The sequence below is a fragment of the Mya arenaria genome, chromosome 14 (assembly GCF_026914265.1).
Source record: "Mya arenaria isolate MELC-2E11 chromosome 14, ASM2691426v1".
In the NCBI taxonomy this organism is placed as follows: Eukaryota; Metazoa; Mollusca; class Bivalvia; order Myida; family Myidae; genus Mya; species Mya arenaria.
Window position 1 is genome coordinate 39,252,096 of NC_069135.1, and position 24,929 is coordinate 39,277,024.

Sequence of the window (24,929 nt, forward strand, 5' to 3'; positions counted from 1 at the left end):
ACGGTTGTAGTGTGCAACGGTTGTAGTGTGCAACGGTTGTAGTGTGCAACGGTTGTAGTGTGCAACGGTTGTAGTGTGCAACGTTTGTAATGTGCAACGGTTGTAGCGTTTTACAACGGTTGAAACGTGCAACGGTCAATGTGCAACGTTTGTAATGTGCAACGGTTGTAGCGTTTTACAACGGTTGAAACGTGCAACGGTTGTGACGTGCAACGGTTGCAGAGTGCAACGGTTGTAGTGTGCAACGGTTGTAGTGTGCAACGTTTGTAATGTGCAACGGTTGTAGCGTTTTACAACGGTTGAAACGTGCAACGGTTGTGACGTGCAACGGTTGTAGTGTGCAACGGTTGTAGTGTGCAACGGTTGTAGTGTGCAACGGTTGTAGTGTGCAACGTTTGTAATGTGCAACGGTTGTAGCGTTTTACAACGGTTGAAACGTGTAACGGTTGTGACGTGCAACGGTTGTAGTGTGCAACGGTTGTAGTGTGCAACGGTTGTAGTGTGCAACGGTTGTTGTGGGCAACGGTTGTAGTGTGCAACGGTTGTAGCGTTTTACAACGGTTGAAACGTGCAACGGTTGTAATGTGCAACGGTTGTAGTGTGCAACGTTTGTAATGTGCAACGGTTGTAGCGTTTTACAACGGTTGAAACGTGCAACGGTCAATGTGCAACGGTTGTAGTGTGCAACGGTTGTAGCGTTTTGCAATGGTTGAAACGTGCAACGGTTGTGAAGTGCAACGGTTGTAGTGTGCAACGGTTGTAGCGTTTTGCAACGGTTGAAGAGTGCAACGGTTGTAACGTGCCACGGTTGTAGCGTGCAACGGTTGTAGCATGCAACGGTTGTCGCGTGCAACGAAAAAGACTGGTGCAACGGTTGAGACAGGTGCAACGGTTGAGTCAGGTGCAACGGTAAACAAACACAACGGAAGTAATGAACGACCTCATTTAGATTAAACGGTACTTTGAACTCATTTCTAATACACAGCAGTAAGTGTTGTCTTTACTTGTAAAATACGACAGATGCAGCGGTGGTGTTGATTCAACGGCTGTGTTGACTTATACAAGTACAGCAGTACTTTTGACTTGCATTCCAATCTTGTCCAACGAATCGATGCACTGTTCATAAGCATCTGCAACGTTAATGTTTATATATTGATGAGCCCACCGACTCCCCTGTCGCTTTGAATCATCTAGCTGACACGTAGCTGACACGTACATCGAAGTGTTCGTGCAACGGTACTGTTGACTTTTTAAGTGCTATTGCATCATTGTTATATTCATTACAATCAAGTTAAACGGTATTTTCACTTTCTCGGTGATAGCTGTTTAATCTCAGTTTTGTCTCAGATGTTAAGACAAATGACTGTAGACCACTCAAATATATTTTAATGACTTGTGTAAAAGAACCGTTTATATGCTCAGAAGAAAAAGTTTAGTCAGTACTTCTACTTTGTCAAATAATTTTCGGAAATGAAACTATAACGTTAAACCATTTGACTTACCACATAGTTTATTCAGTATCCAACATTTGTTACCAATTTAAACACATAATACCAGTTGATTACAGTATTTTACACTTCATATTTGGCATAGGGGTCCGAATGAAAAATGATGTCGATGTCAATATCTAGTGTGACCACCCCTCGCTTCAATAACAGCAACACACTGACGTCTCATGCTGTTTATTAGTGTTCTAATAACGTGAAGTGGTATTCTCGCCCAATCCTCATGTAAAGCCCGCTCAAGGTCCGCAACGTTATTAACGTCATCTCTGCTACGTACTTTACGTCCAAGGTAATCCCACATATGCTCGATCGGTGAGAGATCAAGTTATTTTGCAGACCAATCAAGGGTGTCGATGTTGTGTCCAGCCAGAACGTTTTGTGTGTAACGTACAGTGTGGCAGCGAGCGTTATCCTGCTGTAGAACGTCAGCATGACGGTTGGCTATGTACGGTGCAAAGATGGAAACAATGATTTCATCACAATAGCGAACAGCATTTAGATATTCACGTATTGTTTTAAGTTCTGTTTTCCAACTGTATGAAATCCCGCCCCATATCATAACACTTCCACCACCGTATCGATCACGTTGGATGACGTTAGTAGGGTCCAGCCGTTCACCTTTGCACCCTGTCATCTGCCCCTTGCAGATTAAACTTGGATTCGTCTGTAAAACAATCCTGTTCCATTGCCGTCCTATCCAGCCAAGACGTTGGCGAGCCCAATTTAGACGTGCTGTAAGTTGACGCGCACTCAGCGGAATGCCAGCGTAAGGGCGACGAGTGCGAAGTCGTGCGTCCTTCAAACGATTACGTGCAGTGAAAACCAAAATTCTGGTTCCTGTGGCAGTTCTCAATTGATTTGCGATATTTCGGGCAATCATGAAACGATGACGTCGAGATGACGTCACTATGTACCGATCTTCGCGTGGCGTCGTTTTACGAGGTCTGCCTGACCGTGGCCTGTCCTTAATGCTGCCTGTTTGAATGAATCGTTCTTGCAGACAACAAATAGTCCGTTCGTGAACACCAAAACGTCATGCGAGGTCAGCTGCGTGTATACCGGCTCACAGCAATCCTAAAGCGTTATTTCTGTTATCTAATGATGAGCCTGGGCGACGTCCAATGATTGTTGTCGATATTTTGTGTTAAGATTATTTCAATGTGACCACTACACTATTCATTTGATAAAATTGCCGACAAAATTACCATGCCGATTAACGTGTGCACGTGTCCCAAGTGAATTTCGAAAAAAATAGCAAAACGTCTGTATGCAGTGGCAAATCAGGGATTAACCGATGTATTGATAATAAATAGGTCAACCATATGTTGTTAAAATTAATTTACTTAAACTATTTTCAAAATTGTTGACTTAGTTCAAAAATGAAAATCCTGACTAAACTTTTTCTTCTGAGTATAGTTAAGTCGGCGAGCATTTGAGATACACTTATAAGATGAAGTTTTGAAATGATTTTTTCCAGATAATGATTTCTAAATTCTTTCCTTAAACAAAAAAATCTTTGAAAACACATCAAATATTATGTTTAAGTACACACTATTAGATTGGTAATAAAAGGTGATAATTATGTTTTCAGTGAATTGTCGTTTTGTAATAAATGATGTATATGTTATAGTATACTAATGGCCAAAAGTCATGTCCGGTATGGGTTTCATTTGTGCCTTGCAAATCCTCAATGCCAATTTTCAACACATTACTGTACCGGCAGTACTGGCTCAAATTCCAAAATTCTTTTTTCATTGAATGCATATTAATGTCCTCTTTCCATCGATACCAAATTTATGAGTGTGCGATTTAAAACAAAACAGATATTGTAGTTTTTGTAGACCGGACAAAACTTTTGGATATTAATATATGTCTTTTGGGCCGGAGGCCTTTATGGACTGAATAAAGTTAAGTTGAGTTGAGTTGAAGAGACTTATTACTCATTGCGAGCCTCTCGTTATCATCAGTTATGTGTCGTTCGCTTGTACGTTCATTGATTATTTATAAAAAACAACCCTTTTTATTCTTTCTAAAGTTAGCATCAGAAATTCCCCATTTTCAGAAAAAAAATCCAAACAAAAAACTTTTTCTCACAAATCCGAAACAAAATCGAATACTTTCAAATCCACGATTGACCTGCCAAAATACAACTTTGGCAAATCCAATTAAGTTCAGGAAGATAATGCACTTATTCTGTAATGGACTGTTCGTTCATCTAAGAAAACTTCGGGCCGCGTCTAATAACATAAAAATATTTGCATAAAAAAGCAGTAGGACGTACCTTGAAATGAAGATAAAAAGCTACGGAAACAACTTTAGAAAGGGAAAATTAATATGATTAACTTCTACCCTAACAGACCCCGGGTATTTTTCAGGATATCTGCTGTATAGTTTTTCCTATCGATGTTTACAAAATATTGAAATTTTAACGTAATATTATTTTCAATATTCCGTAGCCAGTCTACAAAGCTGAACTCTCGTTCATGTGGTAGCATTATGATCATCCCATTCCCTGGCAACAGTTGTTATATAAACAATAGTGAGAAATGGTGTTCAGTTTCTATATTCTTCTACATTTCTATTGACGGATATTTTATTATAAATATTAAATCGGTTCCCATTTTTTTAGAAATATATACATTAGAATAGTTCTGATCGGCACATAAATAGCTAATGTGATCAGTCGTTGTTAACATGTATCCCCCTCCCCACCTTCGGATTTAAATTTTGGTTTAAGTCACATTTGGGGATGTGACGGGGTCAGGCCATTATGCAGCCATTATACGGCGCGGGCAGACCTTTAGAAACCCAGCAACAACATGCGCCGTGCGTTTTCCTTTTCTTCTAAACAATTAACAGGCACAGAATGTGTGTGTCATATGTATATCAAGTACGATTCTTGGTCACTTGTAAGGCAACAAGTCATAATGTTTGAGAATACTTGTGTTCTAGGTGCCAATGCCCACACAATCGTCATGAAAATAGGTCAGCATTATATTTTATCAATTTAAGTGAATTTCAAATGTGACCAGGCATATCAGGTCTTTAAGTAGCTCAATAGATCAATTGTTAACAAGAGCGTTGCCGACCGAACAGCAACGCTCGTCTATATACATGAAGTTGTTTTCATCAAAAAAGAGAAAGTACTCAGTAATGCACCAGTCAATTGTAACCACGGCCCCCACAGTCCCGGGGAATAGCGGGGACTTTGACTTTCGGTCCAGCCAACCCCGGGTAAAATCCCCGCCCTGCGGGAACGAACTGATGGTAAAATCCCCGCCAAATGCCCCCGCACCCCAGGGACCCTAGGTAAGGCCCATTCCCCGCTATATTTAAAGCGAAGACAAAACCACCATATTCGCCCGGCACTGCGGGGCCACCTGAAAGGTGAAAACACGGCCCATTTCCCCGGCTATCCCCCCGGACCTGGGGGCCGTGGTTACAATTGACTGGTGCATAAGTACTCAAATCAGATGTATGAGCCTTGATGTACACTTGCGTATTATTTTTATTTTTTTTATTTTTAGTTGTGGCCATGTTTCTGTTCTTTCTTAGCGACGTGAACGACGAAACCAGCAAATATATGTCAATACCTAGACTTTTCTTCGAAAGAACAGACGAGCTAAATAGGCCATAGTTAAGTCTCCCTCTCTCAAAGGAAGAGTAGGAGACATATTGCTTTTGGCATAGTTGACTGTCAGTTTGTCTATCTGTCACACAATCTTGTGTCGCTCGTATCCAAAAATGCCAGAGTGGTATAACTACAGAAATGTTTATCAGCATGTGAAGATGTGCACCTTTGTGTGGGACTGCATAAAATAGAAACATTACCAGAATGTTTATCGCTATAGAATATAGAATGATTAGTAGTAAAACACGTTGCTCTTAGTTTGTAAACATCTTCTTAGATGTTTTAATTCATATCGAAAACATCAAGGGAAGTAACTATTGGACCTTTAATAAATCAAAGAGCTACGGTTTTATACGGGTACAAGCACAAATTGGCATGTAATTTGTGATTTCTATAATCTTCCAATTTTATTTCTATACAAAATATTTGTTTGTCACAGGAGGTAATTTGGAAACAAATGGACAATCGCTGTCTTAGCAGCGGGTACAAAGTTTACGAACATTTTACAATCAAACAGGTTTGTAACGTTCCCGACCATTTATTCCCAGCACTTTTTTGCGGGACAAATTAACACGAAGTAGAGTGTTTTTACAGTAGATTGTGGACTGGCAATACATGAATGAGAGCGAAGAGTGAACCGCGAACAGTTTATAATTTTCTGTTTTATTTTCACTTTTTTTCTAGACCCCTCCCATATAAAAAAAAATAAAAAATAAAAATAAAAAAATAAAAAAAATAAAACAAGTTTTTATCAAAATATATAAAAAAGATAATTAATCTTAGCAGACATATCCATTTCTTGTTGTCTCAATTTGTAATCATATTTGTGTTCAGTCTGGATGCTTGATCTACACGAAACATTGAAAAGCCTACTTTAAACATGATTGTCAAGATTCTTGGAAATCTTGTAATGCTTGGTAACAATTAAGAGTTATGGTTCTTGAAATGCGCATGATTCAAATATGTATTACCATTTATCAATATTTCAATTTAAGCGTTAGCATAAGGGAGTTTTTTCCTAATCAATGGAGGTAGTTTGGCAACAGTAAATCACAGAATTATAGTTCTTATACTACACACAAATTGAAATTGCTATATATATTAATGTCCAAAGTTCCATTCCATTTCTTTCATAAGTTTAAGTTCTGATAAAAAGTTAAATGATCTGATAAATTTTAATAAGATAACTAAGGGCCATTATTCAGACAATATTGGAGTTATAACTCTATTATTTAAAAGTCTGTGAAGGAGTGAGTTGATACTGTAATAAAGTTTATAAAGTTTTAGGACAGACGGTTGGACGGACGGACAGATGGACGAATAGGGTGATTACTAATGGGCATCCTAATAAAGCATTTGCATTATTTCATGAATTTATTTCTATTCTTTTATAGATAAACTTTATAAAATCAAAACATCATCCTTCAAGAGGTTAACAATAATATATAAATGAATAAAAAACAACATACTTCCAATGAAGATATAAAGTCATATATACCTAACAAGCATAATACAATAAGAACATTGTAAACATACATCATTTTCATCAATTTGTTTATTCCTTAAAAACACACAAACAATTTGCATAATAGCTGCATCATCATCATCATCATCATCATCATCATCATCATCATCATCATCATCTACCTTTTTAATAAAATAAACTGGCATATCAGTGTTAAAATGCTTATAAAATCATACTTCAAATTCATTTTTTTATATATGTATATATTCTAGTAAGTTGCTATATAAAAACTTCATTTAAATGTTTATCATATAGGAAAGGAAAGCAAAAATGCAACACCGGCTAAACACTACAATGTGTAGATCATGTAATATGATTATGCCAAATTCTATAAAGAGTTCATCATAGTCTGTGAAAAAATTATCACAGTGTTTGATAAGTAAATTACAAAGTGTGAAAAGAATATCACAATGTGTGTTAGTATAAATGTGTGAAAATAGTTCACAACATGTGAAAAGTATATCAGTGTGTGAAAAGAATATCACAATGTGTGAAAAGTATATCATAGTGTACAAAAAGTATATCACAATATGTTAAAAGTATATAATGTGTGAAATGTATATCAAAATATGTGAAAGTCAGTCACAACATCTATCAGAAGTATATCACAATGTGTGAAATGTATATCACAAAGTGTGAAGTGTATAGCACAATGTGTTAAATGTATATCACAAAGTGTGAAGTGTATAGCACAAAATGTGAAGTTCATATCACAATGTGTGAAATGTATAGCACAATTATATATTATAAATTTGATAGATGGAAACAATATGAGTTTTAACCAGATAAAGACTTAAATAGTGTTCACTTTGGTTGTTTGCTTGGACTTCATGTACCAGTTCACTGTGTACCAGTTCACTGTGTGTACCAGTTCACTGTGTACCAGTTCACTTTGTGCCAGTTCACTGTGTGCACCAGTTCACTTGATGTACCAGTTCACTGTGTACCAGTTCACTGTGTGTGCCAGTTCACTGTGTGTGCCAGTTCACTGTGTGTACCAGTTCACTGTGTACCAGTTCACTGTGTGTCAGTTCACTGTGTGTACCAGTTCACTGTGTGTATCAGTTCACTGTGTGTACCAGTTCACTGTGTGTACCAGTTCACTGTGTACCAGTTCACTGTGTGTACCAGTTCACTGTGTACCAGTTCACTGTGTGAACCAGTTCACTGTGTACCAGTTCACTGTGTGTACCAGTTCACTGTGTACCAGTTCACAGTGAGTACCAGTTCACAGTGTGTACCAGGTCACTGTGTACCAGTTCACTGTGTGTACCAGTTCACTGTGTGTACCAGTTCACTGTGCGAACCAATTCACTGTGCAACCAGTTCACTGTGCGAACCAGTTCACTGTGTACCAGTTCACTGTGTGAACCAGTTCACTGTGTGTACCAGTTCACTGTGATCATGTTTATTTGTTAACATGAGTTTTCATGTGTATTACACATATCATTTTCAATTACCAAATCTAAATATTTTTTTCTATTTTTTATTTGCTAATTACAAAACTCAGCACAATCATTCCCCTTTCGCTACTATTGATGATCACTTCCAACATTTATGATTTTGAATTATTTCATACTATATATTCAACTTGTGATTTCATTGACCATCCCGACCCCTAAGCCCCCTCATTTTGTGCTATCATAAATATTTTAAGACTTAAATAAAATGTGTACAGCAGTCACATGGTCTTATACCATGGTCACATGACTTTCATGATGGCAGGGATTTCCCTTTATGACAATATCCCATCCCCAACCCCCCTCAATATTTGTTGCTGTAAATATTTGATGACTAATGAAACACCTACAACAGTGTAATTTACAGTCACATGACTTTAAATGATGGTCACATGATTTTCATTGGCCGTTATTTCTTTTTATGACAATTGCCCAGTATCAGAGGCTTGCACCTCAGTAAGTCAACAAAACACTACCGATAACCACACAACACTATGCTAATCTCTGATAAACAAAAGGACTATATTCGTAATTGTACGACTTCTTTATCCGCGGCGTAATTAGTTCGGGCATGGTCACTATTTTCTGTCCCATTTTTGGGAATCGTTCTATCAAGAGTTGTTCTTCTAATGGTGATGGTACGGGGTCCGAGACTTTTTCCTTGGGTTTGTTCACGAGGACATATCGACTGGAAATAGAGATATATGTAACAGAAGGACACAAAAATTTGGAAGAGTAAAATTAATTGACTCACAGTTCTTTAGTAATTTAATGTCACGGAGACAATAAAGTTACATTTCGTATTATAAGTAGGTAAGTCGATGTAGAATAAGTGTACATGACCACATGAGGTATAAACGATATAGGCCATTGTTTTTTGTGAATTGAAAATTGTACAATTTTCAGCATAATGATTTTTTTTGTAATTTTTTTAAGCAAAAGGGAGATAACTGAAGGTAAATGATATGCACATTTACAAATAAGTATTTTTCTCCTGAAAATAACATATAAACGAAGAATGAATATTCTGTACTGCAATGTAGTAAAAAAGGAAAATTTATTTATAAAGATCAGCCGATGATATGGTCCAAGATTGGCAGGCCATATCACCTATGTAATGAGATATACTAGAATACTGTTCAGACTGAAAGGCCATGCAGCCAGATTTTAAGACCAGATCAAAGTATGTAATACAACCAAGATTGGTAAATCTCCTATGGGTCAGTTTGATGGACCAAACAGCCCAGACCAGTGGACCAATGACCAAGAACAGCAACAATTTGTTTACTTTAGCTCATTCCAATTTTCGGACATCCAGTCTTTCAAACCGGGCCTAATCATCAGGCCCCAATTTCTCGAAACTTCTTAAGTCTCTTATAACAGGATTAAGCTAAGCTCACTATTTTTGTCTTTCAATAATTTGTGTAGTATTTACTTTTTAACAGGTTTTATGCTTTAGATGGAAATTATCATAATGATAATCACAATAAACCATTTTTCATTAATCAAATTCTAATTTTAGAATGTCCTCTGCCTGATTGAAATAAGCTACTTAAGCCTGTTAAGCTTAAGAAGTTTCGAGAAATTGGGGCCAGGTCTTGCAATCAAAGCCTCATGGGATAGATTTACTTTCATTAAACCGCATTAATGTAAAAACCTGCTTACTTGCACTTGCTCGGTATAGATCTACTAGATTTTGGCCTCCAAGCACTAGGGTTTCGAGGGTCTATCCAGTGAGGACTGAAGTCCGCTACAGATGATATTGACCTTGAACTTGCTGGTCGTGACCTTGCAGTTGACACACCATCCTTGCTTAGTCTGTACCTAAAATATGAAAGTACGAAATTTATTGCATGAACCATTGATGGTTAGAGTGGACATACTCGTATATAATTCTAGAAGAGGGCATTTATCATATTCATGTCAGAATTTTTTATATCACAAATAAATAAATAACTGTCAATAAACTAATACTTATAATTATTGACCCATTTATATGCTTAAGAAATATTTTTTTATTTTTTAAGATTTTCACTCTTAATTTCCCATTTATAATGAGTTCTCACCATTGAATTGCAAATAAACTTTGTATTCTTTATTGAAATGTAATTCATTGAGTTATTTTAATTAAAAAGCATACATTTTTTCAGGCTGTGGGATGCTAACATGCCAACAGCTAATATGTGCTCTTAAGCACAGGGGCCCATATTCACTTACGTCTTGAGTCTAAGTTTGAGACTCAGGCTCAGTCTAAGTTTGAGACTCAGACTCAGTCTAAGTTTGAGACTCAGGCTCAGTCTAAGTTTGAGACTCAGGCTCAGTCTAAGTTTGAGACTCAGGCTCAGTCTAAGTTTGAGACTCAGGCTCAGTCTAAGTTTGAGACTCAGGCTCAGTCTAAGTTTGAGACTCAGGCTCAGTCTAAGTTTGAGACTCAGACTCAGTCTAAGTTTGAGACTCAGTCCAAGTTTGAGACTCAGTCCAAGTTTGAGACTCAGTCCAAGTTTGAGACTCAGGCTCAGTCTAAGTTTGAGACTCAGACTCAGTCTAAGTTTGAGACTCTGAATCAGAAAAGCAAGATCTTAATTTTGGTGTAAAAATACTATATCAAGGACAAAGATGGTAAAAATGCTGTATCTGTCACATAGTATCTTGTCACATCTTTTGTCAAAATAAATTACATTATTATTTTGAAAAATTTAAGAGTCAAACTCAGACTCCAGATGTCAATGAACTCTGGGGCAGTGATTTACAAACAGTCTCAAGTCTGAGTCTGAAAGTGTGACTCAGTCTCAGCACCTGAGTCTAAGTCCAGACTCAGCTGAGCTTGTCGAATATTACATGATTTCAAACAGCCTCTGACTCAGTCTGGGGCCTGAAACTCAGAGTAGAGTTCAAGAAAGATAACCCATGCAAAGTAAACAATGGCTGCTTACATCCATGCAAATATAAATATTGCTGATTGGTCTCAGACTCAACGTTGAGACTGAGTCAGAGACTGTTTGAAATCGACATTGTAATTTTTGACAACTCAGCTGAGTCTGGACTTAGACTCAGGTGGGGAGACTGAGTCCTATTCTCAGACTCAGACTTGAGATTGTTCATAATGACAACCCCTGACCCTGCTATTTCCATCCATACCTAAATGCCTTCTCTTGGCTAAGCTCATTTTTCAGAATCTGTTGTTTTTCGAGATCAGCGAAGGCAGTCTTAGGGCGAGGTTTATCCCTTGAGGGAGGGGGCCCCATGTTGACCCCGTATCCAAGGGAAATAGGAACGGACATGGAGGTGTTTGCGCGCTTTACTGTCTGTATGCTGGCTGTGTCCATTGTACCTCCAACTGTAATTAAATAAAAATTATCTGTATTTGATATTGTTTATTTAAATCAATAACTTCCCTAATATATTCCCTATGACGATAAATAATCCAAAGTCATTTTGCTGAAACAGCAGGAAAACAGCAGGAAAACAGCTCTTATTTATAGGGGATTGACACCAGATGGTCCCTAAATCTGCAGATACATTATTTCCCCAAGACCAGCCTAGAATTGTCAATACAAGCTAGTCACATAATGAGACCTAAAACATCATTGTACATGATTAAAAGAATATTTTCTTGCTGTCTTAGCTGAGCTTAAATTTTTTCTATATGTGTTTACATATTAACATTATCACTGGAAGCAGAAATCAATTTTATGCACCGCGGTAATTTTTGACAATTTTCTCTTTTTTTTGCAATTGCATTATTAAGTGTCTAGTCCCTAATGCTTCTAGATGCTTCAAGAGTATAAAACAAATTCTCTGTATTATGCCTTAACTTTAAAAAGACCCAGTGAATAAGTATGTTTAAATTTGATTTAAATTGTAACAATATCATTCAAACTAATTTAATTTAGCTCCATTGTGTAAACAACTGAAATAAATCACTCTTGCATCTGTTTTCTTGGTAAGAAACCAGTATTTTTGTCCTTTTATGAGGCAAAAATAGGCCTATTGGTGGGGATTAAACCCATGGACTCTTGAGTGAGAGGCAGTCATCTATTCAAGTAGACCATTATTGTATCCTGTTTACGAGGCAAAGAGAAATTATCCTGTTGGTGGGGACTAAACCCATGGCCACTTCAGTGAGAGGCAGTCATCCATTCAAGTAGACCATTATTGTATCCTGTTTACGAGGCAAAGAGAAATTACACCTGTTGGTGGGGACTAGACCCATGGCCTCTTGAGTGAGAGGCAGTCATATATTCAAGTATACCATTATTGTATCCTGTTTACAAGGCAAAGAGAAATTACACCTGTTGGTGAGGACTAAACCCATGGCCTCTTGAGTGAGAGGTAGTCATCTATTCAAGTAGACCATCATTGTATCCTGTTTATGAGGCAAAGTGAAATTACACCTTTTGGTGGGGACTTAACCCATGGCCTCTTGAGTGAGTGGAAGTCATCTTTTCCACAAGACCATTATTGTGTCCTGTGGACAAGGCAAAGAGAAATACACCTGTTGGTGGGGACTAAACCCATGGCCTCTTGGGTGAGAGGCAGTCATTTATTCAAGTAGACCATTATTGTATCCTGTTTACGAGGCAAAGAGAAATACACCTGTTGGTGGGGATCAAACCCATGGCCTCTTGAGTGAGAGGCAGTCATCTATTCAAGTAGACCATTATTGTATCCTGTTTACGAGGCAAAGTGAAATTACACCTGTTCGTGGGGATCAAACCCATGGTCTCTTGTGTGAGGGGCAGTCATCTATTCCACAAAACCATTATTGTGTCCTGTTTACAAGGCAAAGAGAAATTACACCTGTTGGTGGGGACTAAGCCCATGGCCTCTTGTGTGAGAGGCAGTCATCTATTCAAGTAGACCATTATTGTGTCCTGTTTACGAGGCAAAGTGAAATTACACCTTTTGGTGGGGATCAAACCCATGACCGCTTGTGTGAGAGGCAGTCATCTATTCCACAAGACCATTCTCAAAATAATTAATGTCAGTTAAGCATCATTATGTCAAGTTGTACCCCAGATATTTTAATGAACATTGTATTATCTTTACTATTGAGACAGTATATTTAAGTATATGTAGCCCAGATGATATTTTAGATAGTTTAAGGGAGACAATTCATGCAGACCTTGACTGCACTTTTAAAATTACTTCCCTTAGACCATGGTCAGTTCAATTATATACATGTTAAGTGATGTCATTGGTCAGGTGATCTGTGTGCACAAGATTTCTCTCCCTGATGAAAGTTTGAGAAGTTTAATGGAAGCTTTTTTTTATATTCGCCAAGTTTAGGAAACCTATATGAATGTGTCATCTTTATATATAGATTGATATTATGTTTATTAAATGCTGAAATGGTGCATTAAAGGATTATAACGAACTCACGTCTACCCAAACATTTTCCCCTAAGTATAATTAATCTTCACGATATAAAATGGACAGAAGTTAGATATATACACTGTACTTACTAGCAGATTCACACCTCGAGGTGAATAGTTTTTGTGTGTGTTTATCTTTCTGTATCATCTCGATGGCTTGCCTGCGCTGCGCCGCCGACTGGGCCCGAATCTCTTTCTGCATTCGTAATAATGTGTGTCTGAAAAATAATTAGAATGATATTGATTCATTTTAGGGTTAGTTGCTAAAGCTATCTTGAGCGCTATAAGAACAAATCGTATGAAGCGATATGTTACAAAATAAATAAACATGTATCCTCTAAGGAGGAATAAGTAAATATGACGTAAATTTTAATGACCTTCATGAGTTGTGACCTTGACCTTTGCCTCCATGAACTCAAAATCCATAGGGGTCATCTTCTGGTCACCCCCAACCTAAATCAAGTTTGATGGCCATGGGTGCAGGCATTGTCGAGTTATCACACAGAATAGCTTTTTGCCTTCAACGTCACTGTGACTTGACCTTTGACCTGATGATCCCTTAAATCAATAGGGGTCATCTACTGGTCAGGCCCAACCGCAAAGTCAAGTTTAAGGCCATGGGTGCTAGCATAGACAAGTTACCACTAGGACATTCTTTTCACATTCAAGGTCACTGTGACCTTGACCTTTGACCTGATGATCCTTAAATCAATAGGGGTCATTTACTGGTTAGGCCCAACCTTTATGTCAAGTTTGATGACCATAGGTCAAGGAAAAGTTTTGCATTCAAGGTCACTGTGATATTGAACTTTGACCTAATGACCCCTAAAATCAAAAGGGGTTATCTACTGGTCAGGCCCAACCTCCTATTCAAGTCTGAGGGCCATGGGTGCAGGCATTGTTGATTTATCATTCAGACAACCTTTTAGCATTTAAGTTCACTGTGACCTTGACCTTTGACCCAATGACCCCTTAAATCAATAGGGGTCATCTACTTGTCAGGACCAGCCTCCATGTCAAGTTTGATGATCATTGGTCCAGACATTGATGAGTTATCACTCGGAAAAGCTTTGACAACTTTTTCCCTTTACAGGTCCTTTGACATGATGACCCCTAAAATCAATAGGGGTCATCTACTGGTCAGGCCCAACCTTCATGTCAAGTTTGATGACCATAGGTCAAGAAAACTTTGAGTTATCACTCGGACAAGCTTTGGTCTACCGACGGACCAACCGTCCGACTGACATGTGCAGAGCAATATACTCCTCTTCTTTGAAGAGGGGGGGGGGGGGGGGGGGGGGGGGGCAAAAAAACATGTCAACTTTCTGAAGGTTGGCTTAACTTTTAACCACTCTTTTAAATGGATCAATTTAACTTATTTTTAACCAAAAGCACTTTTGAAAAGCGAGACGTTGCTTAGGTTATTAAAGTTCTTTTGTGGCCCTATACATAATATATCTTGCTTGATTGGTTGGTTTTGTTTTTATGCAAAACATTTTAACCTCACTTATAGCTGCACTCTCAAAATCAGATCGTAGATTTTCATATATCTGTTCAAAAATTAATGTTTTATGGCTTAAACCGGTAAATAACGGTTTAAGAAAAATATATAAAACATCAATTTTTGAACTTAAATATAAAAATCTGCGATCTAAATTTTTTGTCAGCAGTCTTATACAACTGGTTTCCATCAATTTTCGCAAAAATTGGCTCGTTCCAAGACAAAAACTTAAGATGTTGTCAAAACGTTCAATCTGTGAGAGTGCAGCTTTAACTCTCCCTCAAAAGAGGTTTAGTTTCTCAGGTACTTAGCATGCTTGTTAATCAGTTAAACAAATGCCAATTTGAACTGAAGAGACAGTCAATTTGTAGAGTTTCAACAGCTGCTTCAAAAATTCAGTTTTAACTCTTCAAAGAGTTTCATTTGTCAATGAACTGTACTTACAAGCATTATTTAAAGCTGCCCTCTCACAAACTGACAGTTTTGACAAATTTTTTAGTTTTTGTCTCAGAATCAGTTGATTTGGGCATCAATGCTTTCAATTAAGTCATATAAGATAACTCACAATAAAACAGATCAGAATTGTTTGGAGAGCTTCTGAAAATTTAGTATTTTCTTAAAGCGTTAGTAATGCACTTGTAGCCATAAAACATCAATTTGCGAAAGTATGAAAAATATTTTATTAGCAGTCTTGTATCACTGGTTTCCAGACATTTAGGCAAAAATTGGCTCATTCCAAGACAAAAAAATAAAAGTTGTCTAAACAGTCAATCTGTGAGAGTGCAGCTTTTATACTACTAATTAATTGGTCGGATGACAATTGACACTAATGTAAACAACTTATGTAAGGATGCCCTGCAGGTGTTTTAGTAGTTTCATCTATGTGAAAGTTAATTCCATGATCTTTCAATGCTACAAAACCTTGAAATGCTAAGCTCATTTGCAAGCAGTAGTAAGCATTTATTGTTTAATCTAAATTGGTACAACTGCAGTGTTTTATATTCAGTCATTGCCCCTTGGCTCAAACTCCCAGGGACCGGCAAAATACCTCGAGCCTCAGAAAATTCTAACCAAGTGGAAATGATTACCTTCAGTATAGAGAAATCTGTCCTTTACATACAACTCCAGCCAAACAGGAATTTGGCTGTATATATTATATACCTTTCTATGACCCGTTCCTGCCAGTTATCTTCAAAATGCAATCCGTCATTTCTGTAAAGAGTTTCTGCTGAGATTAATGCTGGCGTTCTGGAAATATAAAACAATCATTTTATTACAATAAGCTAAATCATTCAACTTTTGACATGTGGATTAAGATCAAAGTTCCATAAATGATAAGGCGTCAGTTTTGCAAAAGATAAAAAGCTGATCACTTTTTAAGGCTTTCAGTTTCGTCTATGTGCTTAACTTTGAAATTGAACAATTATCGTTAAAACAATCATGACAATACCAAAAAGTCAATGCATTTTGTTTATTTTTCTTGCAGTTTCTTTCAAAAAAAAAAGAATAACATAGTTTATTTTCTAACCGAAAATTATTAGATGTCAAAATCAAAAGTTATAAAGTCTGTGTATTTTTTGAATGCATGGCTCTTCTATCAATTTTAATTCTATATGACATACATCTTAAAGTATTAACATTAAAATTAACATTATCAGCAGATACCAGTGTTCCTCTGTTCTTGTTCTCTGAGTCAATCAAAGGGGATATTTCTTCCTAATCATTTAAGCATACATGTGATAACGTCCCGGACGTCCGGGATTGTCCCGGAAATCGTATCTCTGTCACGGAGTCACGGAGGGTGCATGTTTGTCCCGGAAAGTCATAAAAAAAACGAAAAAAATAATAATCTCGGAATCGGAATCGATTATCTTAATTTTACCAATGTAAGTCAGCTATTTTGCCTGTCCGGGACACTGGTCGTAAAACACAGGACATGTTGACACTAATCCGTTACGGTACGTGTGTCGTCGAGGTCATCGTCAATCACCCGATAATTGATCTATCGGCCTATTGTTGTGCTTAACGAGTGGGGGAGGGTTCTTGTATACAAATTCATTGTTTTCATATGGATTTGTTTGGTCTTATGAATGATAGCTTTTAATTGATGAATTGATATTTTTCACACATTTTACCAACAAACGAGCATGAAGGTAAGTTCAAAGAAAGTGACAAAATGAGTAAAAAAACAAAATTAAAACACGGAAAACATCCCATATTCCTTTCAAATTTCAAAGTCGATACGTCGTCATACTTTTAACAACTTATGCGTCCATAAGGAATTTTAGTGTTTTGACCTTTTTTCCGAACTATCGTGTGTATTTTTACGCCGAAATAAAACTGACGATATGGGGTTTACAGGTGGTTATATAGAGTGCTTTAATCACGTGACCATGGTAAGTCACGTGATCGCTTTATACAGCCGATTGTTGACACGTCTCTATCAAAATTATATGCATCTCCAAACGGAAAAAAGCTCATCGACTGGAAAATTTTCTTTATCGTCTGAAAAATATTGTGTGTCATAAATTGCAAACGTTTTAAATGTGATGAAAAAATAAATATTTTGTAACGCATGTTCTCAAAAGCGCGGGAAAACAGGTGCCCGTATAGTTGTTTATTTCCTGTTTTGATGAAACCGAAAGTAGACTGCATATCCTCCTGGTTAGCACTTCATTTAAAGCCTGGGAAAATATCTGGTGGTTTTATTTTTTCAAGAAAATGCAGAAAAAAACAACCATGTCAAGTAAAAAATACGTCTTGGCAGTCAAAATAGGTACATTTTCCCGACGTTAAAAACGACTAAAATAGCCCCAGATATGCTATAGAATGCACCACAGACGTTCCCCATTTAAAAAAAAATCCGGGGGGGCATGCCCCCGGACCCCCCTAGTGTGCGTTGACATTACGATGGGTGTCCCGGAATCGACCCAAGAAATTATCACATGTATGATTTAAGGCAGAGTTATGGGCCTTGCTACACATGTGCATATTGTCACTGAACTAACCCATACTCAAAGAGATGACTTTTGTGGTCAGTCAACATCTAATTTGGCCACAGTCATGACTACATTTTTCTTCCAAAACACACTTTAGCTACCTTTTTTATTCATTTTCAAGAAGATTTCAGACAAAACTGTTCGGCCAAACAAAAATTATGTTGTGGTTCCGGTTACCCAAATTAACCCTATTTTTAAGTCCCATCACAAGTAACATGTAATATGAAGAATATTTTCATATTTTTTATCATTGGAAATATAAAACATGTGGCACTTTTATTTGTACAAAGTGATACAGTGTACTTGTGTTGTGTTTTACCAATATTAATTACAGAATGTGTAAACAAAATAAAAAAAAAAAACACTTAGTACACAATAGAATAATAAATTTCAAAACCAAATACATTCCCTACAAACCTAGACTTTTCTTTAGGTTTGTTATAGGAACCATAACATTATTTTTGTTTGATCTAAATAGAATGAGTAATTTTCAAAGCATAATAAAAAGAAAGAATTTTAAGCTGATATTAAGTGGGGTTTTATTCCAGTCTTTCTGGCTTCCCCACAAAACAAGACCACACTCTCATGCATCATCGTGCCAATGAAAGTGACTTAGCACAAGTTAATATTAAACTTGCTTCACAATTGTTGTAAAATAAAAAGTTTAAACAAAGCATACATACCCCGGCAAATCCTGATATTTTCTTAATGCCTCCTCAAAAGCAGACTGCAGGTCCTACAATAGAATTAATGTTATATCATTAATCGTTATTCAAAGAATATACCCCCTGAATAATTCAATTGCATAATTGTCCCTGATTTAAAAAGAAACTATAATTTAGAAGTTACAAACAAGTGGTTTATATATACTTCCCATGTATATTTTTATGAAAACTTCAGCAATTTTAATCGTAATATTAATTGAATGTTTAATGAACAATGTTTGTCTCCCCTTTCCATACATATCTTTCCTGCCCATAAATATCTTCCCAGAGCCCATTAATTTCTTCCCTGCACATTAATTTCTTCCCTAGTTGTCCATTAATTTCTTCCAGCCAATCAATCTTTCCCCTGCCCATTAATATCTCCCCTGCTAATCAATTTCTCCCCTGTCCATGAATATCTTCTCTGCCAATCAATCTCTCCCCTGTCCATGAGTATCTTCCCTGTCAATCAATTTCCCCCCTGCCCATGAATATCTCCCCTGCCAATCAATTTCTCCCCTGCCCACAGCTATCTTCCCTGCCAATTAATTTCTCCCCTTTCCATACATATTTTCCCTGCCCATAAATATCTTCCCAATGCCCATAAATTTCTTCCCTAGTTGCCCACAAATATCATCTCTGCCAATCAATTTCTCCCCTGTCCAAATATATTCCCTGCCCATGAATATCTTCTGTGCCCATAAATTTCTTCCCAGCCCATTAATCTCTTCCCTGCCCACAAATATCTTCCCTGCCAATCAGTTTCTCCCCTGTCCATAAATATCTTCCCAGCCCATAAATATTTCCCTGTGCCCATTAATTTCTTCCCTAGCTGCCCACAAATATCTTCCCTGCCAATCAGTTTCTCCACTGTCCATATATATCTTCCCTGCCAATCAGTTTCTCCCCTGTCCATATATATCATCCGTGTCAATAAATATCTTCCCAGTTCCCATAAATTTCTACCCTTCCCATTGATTTATTCCCTAGCTACCCACAAATATCTTCCCTGCAAATTAATTTCACCCCTATCCATAAATATCCTCCCTGCCCATAAATATCTTTCCAGTGCGCATTTATTTCTTCCCGGCCCCTTTAATTTCTTCCCTGCCCATGAATATCTTCCCTGCCCATAAATATCTTCCCTGCCCATTAATTTCTTCCATGCCCATTAATTTCTTCCCTTCTCATAAATATCTTCACTGCTCATTACTATATTCTCGTTTGGCTTCTGGTTTCTTGACCTACCCTTATATCTTGCACCTGATCTTAATATTTGTATTCCCAGCACTGGCAGCACAAAAATTGTTCTGACCCACAATTCATATTTTCTCCTTTTAGTATAATTTTTTTTTTAAATGAAAGAAAATATGCCGACCTAGCTAACTTAATTTTTTGGGCAGTGAAATTCAGGTAACAAATAACTATATTGTTTATTCCTAATTCTTTGCTCCTCTGTGTTTAATTATATTGCATGGATGTTAATGAATTCCATTATAAATAATGTCCATATGGTATAGTTCTAAGATAATGCATCAATTGTTCAGAACTTTGTTAAGGTTAACAACATTGGTAAAGTCTTGACTTAACTTTCAAATCCTTACGGCTCTGGAAGTTTTACGGATACACTTGTGATCTCTCTACTTCTAACAATTTGAGACAACTGTTTCAGATGTACTTATTTATATTTAAAGATATGAGCACATCAATAAATTGATATTGAAAAGGTAAAAATGATGCCATTAATCATGTTGTTAGCTTTAAAAAAAGTTGCGAACAATCTGTGCATAATATTATTTTGATTTATATGATATTGAAATATTCAATTTTATACATGTCAACAATATACCCTTATCTATAATTATGACTTTTAAAATTATTAATAATGGACAATAAATATTACATCAACCAACAATTACTAACACAGAAATCTTCTAAAACAAGATATTAACAAAAAATTAATTACCTTTAAAAATTGTCAGTAAATGTTAATATTTCCATATACCTGGATAAAAACTCGCTCAAATCTTTAAATCACAAAAGCTATCGATAAAAGTAAATTAGGTAGCTGAGATTTGAACTACTTTTGTCATTTTCGATACCTACATAAATATTACCATGAAACACAAAAGAGGTATTGACAAAATGGAAAACGAAAGCAAACAGAGATTTATTACACAATTACACCTAATTACTCTCCGACAAAATTTGTATAGATTTTGGAAACCAATCATTATAATTTTTTGTTCACTACAGTAATGAGCACAAAATAAGTCTTTTTTTCTCGTTTTTTAAATGGAGTCATGTATTCAGTAAAAGATCATTGACTATTTTCAATATACAAGCCATTCATCTATGAATTTATAGATTTAAAAGAATGCAAAAGCTCTTCTGTTTTTTGTTTGTGGAAAAGAGTCATAACTGACCAATTTGTCAAGAGTGATTGACCTTGTTATAAATGTGTGGATTGTCACTAGCAACATGTGTACCAAGTTTCATATGAATACCCTCAACAGTATTTGAGTAAAGGTCAATGTTAAAGATGTTCATGTTTTCTGTTTTTGTGTCAAAAAAGGGGCTAAACTCAACAATTACTTCAGTAAGAGTTATGGGCCTTGCTATGCAAGTGTTTATTGTCTTTGTGAACAGTTAGGCCAAAAATGCACTACAATGACAATGCTGCCATCAACAACGACTCCAAGGCTATGACAATGACTCAACATTTTTTTTCTTCTACAAACAGACAAGCTTAAAATCAGATCAGTAACAATGAATTCTCAAGAAATTAATTCTATTTAAAAACAATTTTTTTTTACATATCATAATTGTATCGATAGATTTATTTAGGATTAAACTGCAGAATAATTAAGGTCTGGGCCCAGTTTCGACATCAAAAAGATTTAACAATCTTAAACTTGAAGACATTAATAATTTTTATTTTTTTAACTTTGTGTTTATTTTTAATAATGGCTTAAGTTTAGTTTACTCAAATGTGAAGCAAAATAGTGAAACTATGACACAAAGATAATTTCAATTTACAACTAAAAACATCTATTAGAACTATATTGAAACAGCTGATAATCTGAAATTAGAATACAACATACATTTTCAGCCAATTAGGCAATCATTAAGTATTAATATACCTCACTTCTATAGAACATATAGTAAAAACGCCAGGGCAATATTTTCGACTATCACCCCGCACTATCACCCTCTGCCACACTGTCACCCTCTTACGTCATGAAAATACGCTACAAATACGCCGCCATGTTGGATTTGTATGTGAAAAATTATGATTAATATAAAACTGGCATTGCAACCTTAAAATGCACTAATTATAAAACCTCACTTCTATAGAACATATGAAATTGGCAATACAGTACGAATACAGGATTTACTGATGGTATTTTACTTAAAGTCTGTATCACCTGAGCGCTTTGTTTACCAGCCGACAATTCTTGCCAAAATGGCAGCAAGATTCGCAGCTGTCAGCGAAAATGGTATTTTTAGTCTTTAAAATACTACAGTTTTTCGACAGTATTTACCTCAGGTTGACAATATGCACTGTCACCCTCAAGGCAGTCAATATTTATATACTAGGCTTTATCATTAAGAATTTTAACTTTTGTGCGGGTGTTTCAAGGTCCATTTAGATTTTGCATTGACAATGTTCTAGTCAATGAGGTAGTATTCTAAGTATAGTATTCTTCAACATGAAGTAAAATTTTAATGATTAAGAAGGGCTCATTCCCTACCCTCACTCCGCCCATTTTTAATCATAAAAATGTTACTTTATGTCTTCAAACTATTGCATAATCATTTATACAAATGTTAAATCTGTCAAATCATAACATTTAAAGAGAGCGAAAAACAAAATCACATTCAACTTAATAAGCAAAATAGAAATTCTATTTAAAAATAAAAACAAATAAAATTACCAATTGAAGTAGTCAAGTATTCCAAAAGTCTGGAGTGAACTGATATAATTCATCAACCGACTTCTATAAACTTCAGAAATAAAATTTAACTTTAAATTTTCTGACCTAGATTAACAACTTGTAAATTCAATATTTCTTCTTTCAAGTACAAGACAAACAAACTGCGTGTTTTTATTGTTCGATTGCACAAAGCAAAGATAATTTGTTATGCAATATAATGATCCAGTTTCATAAATTACTTATCAAAGGCTTATTGTGTGCAGTTTCTTAAAATAATAATTCATAATATCGCCAAAAAATTATAAACCAGATCCAGTTTCATGAAGAAATAATCAAAGACTGATTGTGTGCAGTTTCTTGAGATTAAATAATTAAAAATTTGGCAAACAATTAAAAACCATTCTGAAATCTACTGATAAGCTTTCAGTTTTTTTTATTAAACAATGGCACTGGACACTTAGCTAAGATTTTTGCTACTTAAGTGCAATTGTTCGGCTGAGAACATTACAATGTTCAAGCCATAACCTAATGCAGAGATTCAAGATCCACTTTATTAAGCTAAGCCATTTATCAAGCTTTGGACCAACCACTGAGTTAATTTATGCTTTTATTTAACACAAGCTAAGCCAAATATCAAGTATTCGCCTTAATTCTAGAGTTAAGTTTCACATAAGGTAAGCAATATTGCAACCATTGGCCTAAAAAAACAACAGATTAAAGTTACATTTAACCCAGGCAAATTTCAATCATTGGTCTAAAAATTCCAGATTTAAGCTACATATAAAGCCAAGCCAATTGTAGGCCATGGCCTAACGTAGAGTTAAGTTTCACATATCTAAGTTAATTTCAAGCCAGTTAAAAATACATGTTACACACACATGTAAGCCGAGCCAATTTCAATTATTGGCCTTAAAAACAGATTCAAGTTACATATAAGCCAAGCCAATTTCAGGCCTTGGCCTAATGTAGTAGAGTTAAGTTTCACATTTCTAAGTTAATTTTAAGCCTAGGCCTAACACTGAGTTAATATACATGTTACACATACATGTAAGCCATGTCAAACTCAAGCAAGATTTCAGTTACACATAAGCCAAGCCAAGACAATCGCTTTAATTTTATGCCTTTGCCAAACTAATGCTGTGTTAGCTACACATCAGACAAGTCACCCAGCAGCTTAACTTACTTCTAATTGATCTGGTAGCTCAACTATAAACTCTAACTGTTGAGGAAACAGTAGCAATACTTGAAAGGAAACTTGCAAATCAAGGGAAGTAATAAGGGGAAATAATAAAAAATAGAATCAAAAGCTATTATCTCCCTTCCATGAGAAACAAAAGCAGCCATGCGCACACTATGGGAGCTCATATTTTGAGTGAATATATATAAACAGATTTTATTTCAAGAAGTACTTCAGATTAAAACAGGCTTGAAAAACAAGGGAGGTAATCTTTAAAAGCAATAGAAAGTTGGTTTAAGTTTATTGTGAAAAATGGTTATCTTAAAAAAATCAAGGGAGGTAATTTGTAAAAGCGAAATGATTTTTTATATTAAATATTTTCACTAAAATATCCAGGGGCCGTGTTCATAAAGCTCCCCCTAGGCTAGTGAAAAATATCAACTCAGCGGAAAATTCTTATTTTTTGAACAACAACAATTTTTAATTGCCCTCTACTTTAAAATCATATGCATTTACTTTTTGGAACATTCACCTGCTTATTTTCATACTTTGGGTTTTAAAAAAATGTTAGTTCCTTTAAAGTCAGCTTAGAAAAACAAACAATGTTCAACTAAGTTGAAAATGTTACTATAATGCTTTATGAATATATATAATGCTTTATGAGGATTAATTGATAATTTTATACAAATAATTTATATGAAAATATTGAAGCTTGAAAAATACCGAAATATTACATATAAGCAGAAACTTGCAAATCCAGGGAGGCAATTTGTGAAAAGCAATAGAAATAGCTTAAAGGAGTTATTTCTCTTATTTGATTAATAGACAAGGATTTAATGACAATTTCATGTAATTAATGCTGTTTGAAAAACCCTAACACTGATGATATAGAAATCATTTTCTTATTTTTGTTTCAGTTTATTTTTACCAATCAAACAAATATAATATGCCTTTGATTTTCAATATTTTTATAAAATTACGGGAAAATTTTTACGATGTTTAATAAAGGTATTTTCTTGTAAATATTCTAAAAAAATGATACGGTTTATGTTAAGTAAGCTAAGAATAAAGAAAAAAACAATATTTATTACAATTTAAGAAAAAAAAGATTAAA

General features: G+C 35.7%; 1 protein-coding gene across 5 annotated transcripts in view; it reads right to left on the bottom strand.

Moving 5' to 3' along the window:
• Positions 1-6,503: 6,503 nt before the first annotated feature.
• The window catches only part of LOC128217749 (uncharacterized), a 68,093-nt gene continuing 49,667 nt past the window's right edge, over positions 6,504-24,929 (bottom strand). For 4 of the 5 annotated variants that reach the window (XM_052925114.1, XM_052925112.1, XM_052925113.1 and 1 more), the window contains 7 exons: positions 23,822-23,857; positions 18,680-18,732; positions 16,159-16,245; positions 13,587-13,714; positions 11,260-11,458; positions 9,787-9,945; positions 6,504-8,809 (listed from right to left, as the gene is read on the bottom strand). In XM_052925114.1, coding sequence (XP_052781074.1) covers positions 8,614-8,809; positions 9,787-9,945; positions 11,260-11,458; positions 13,587-13,714; positions 16,159-16,245; positions 18,680-18,732; positions 23,822-23,857 — 858 coding nt within the window. In that variant the 3' untranslated portion in view covers positions 6,504-8,613. The remainder of the gene's footprint in view (positions 8,810-9,786; positions 9,946-11,259; positions 11,459-13,586; positions 13,715-16,158; positions 16,246-18,679; positions 18,733-23,821; positions 23,858-24,929) is intronic. The other variant, XM_052925111.1, reaches the window with a different exon arrangement.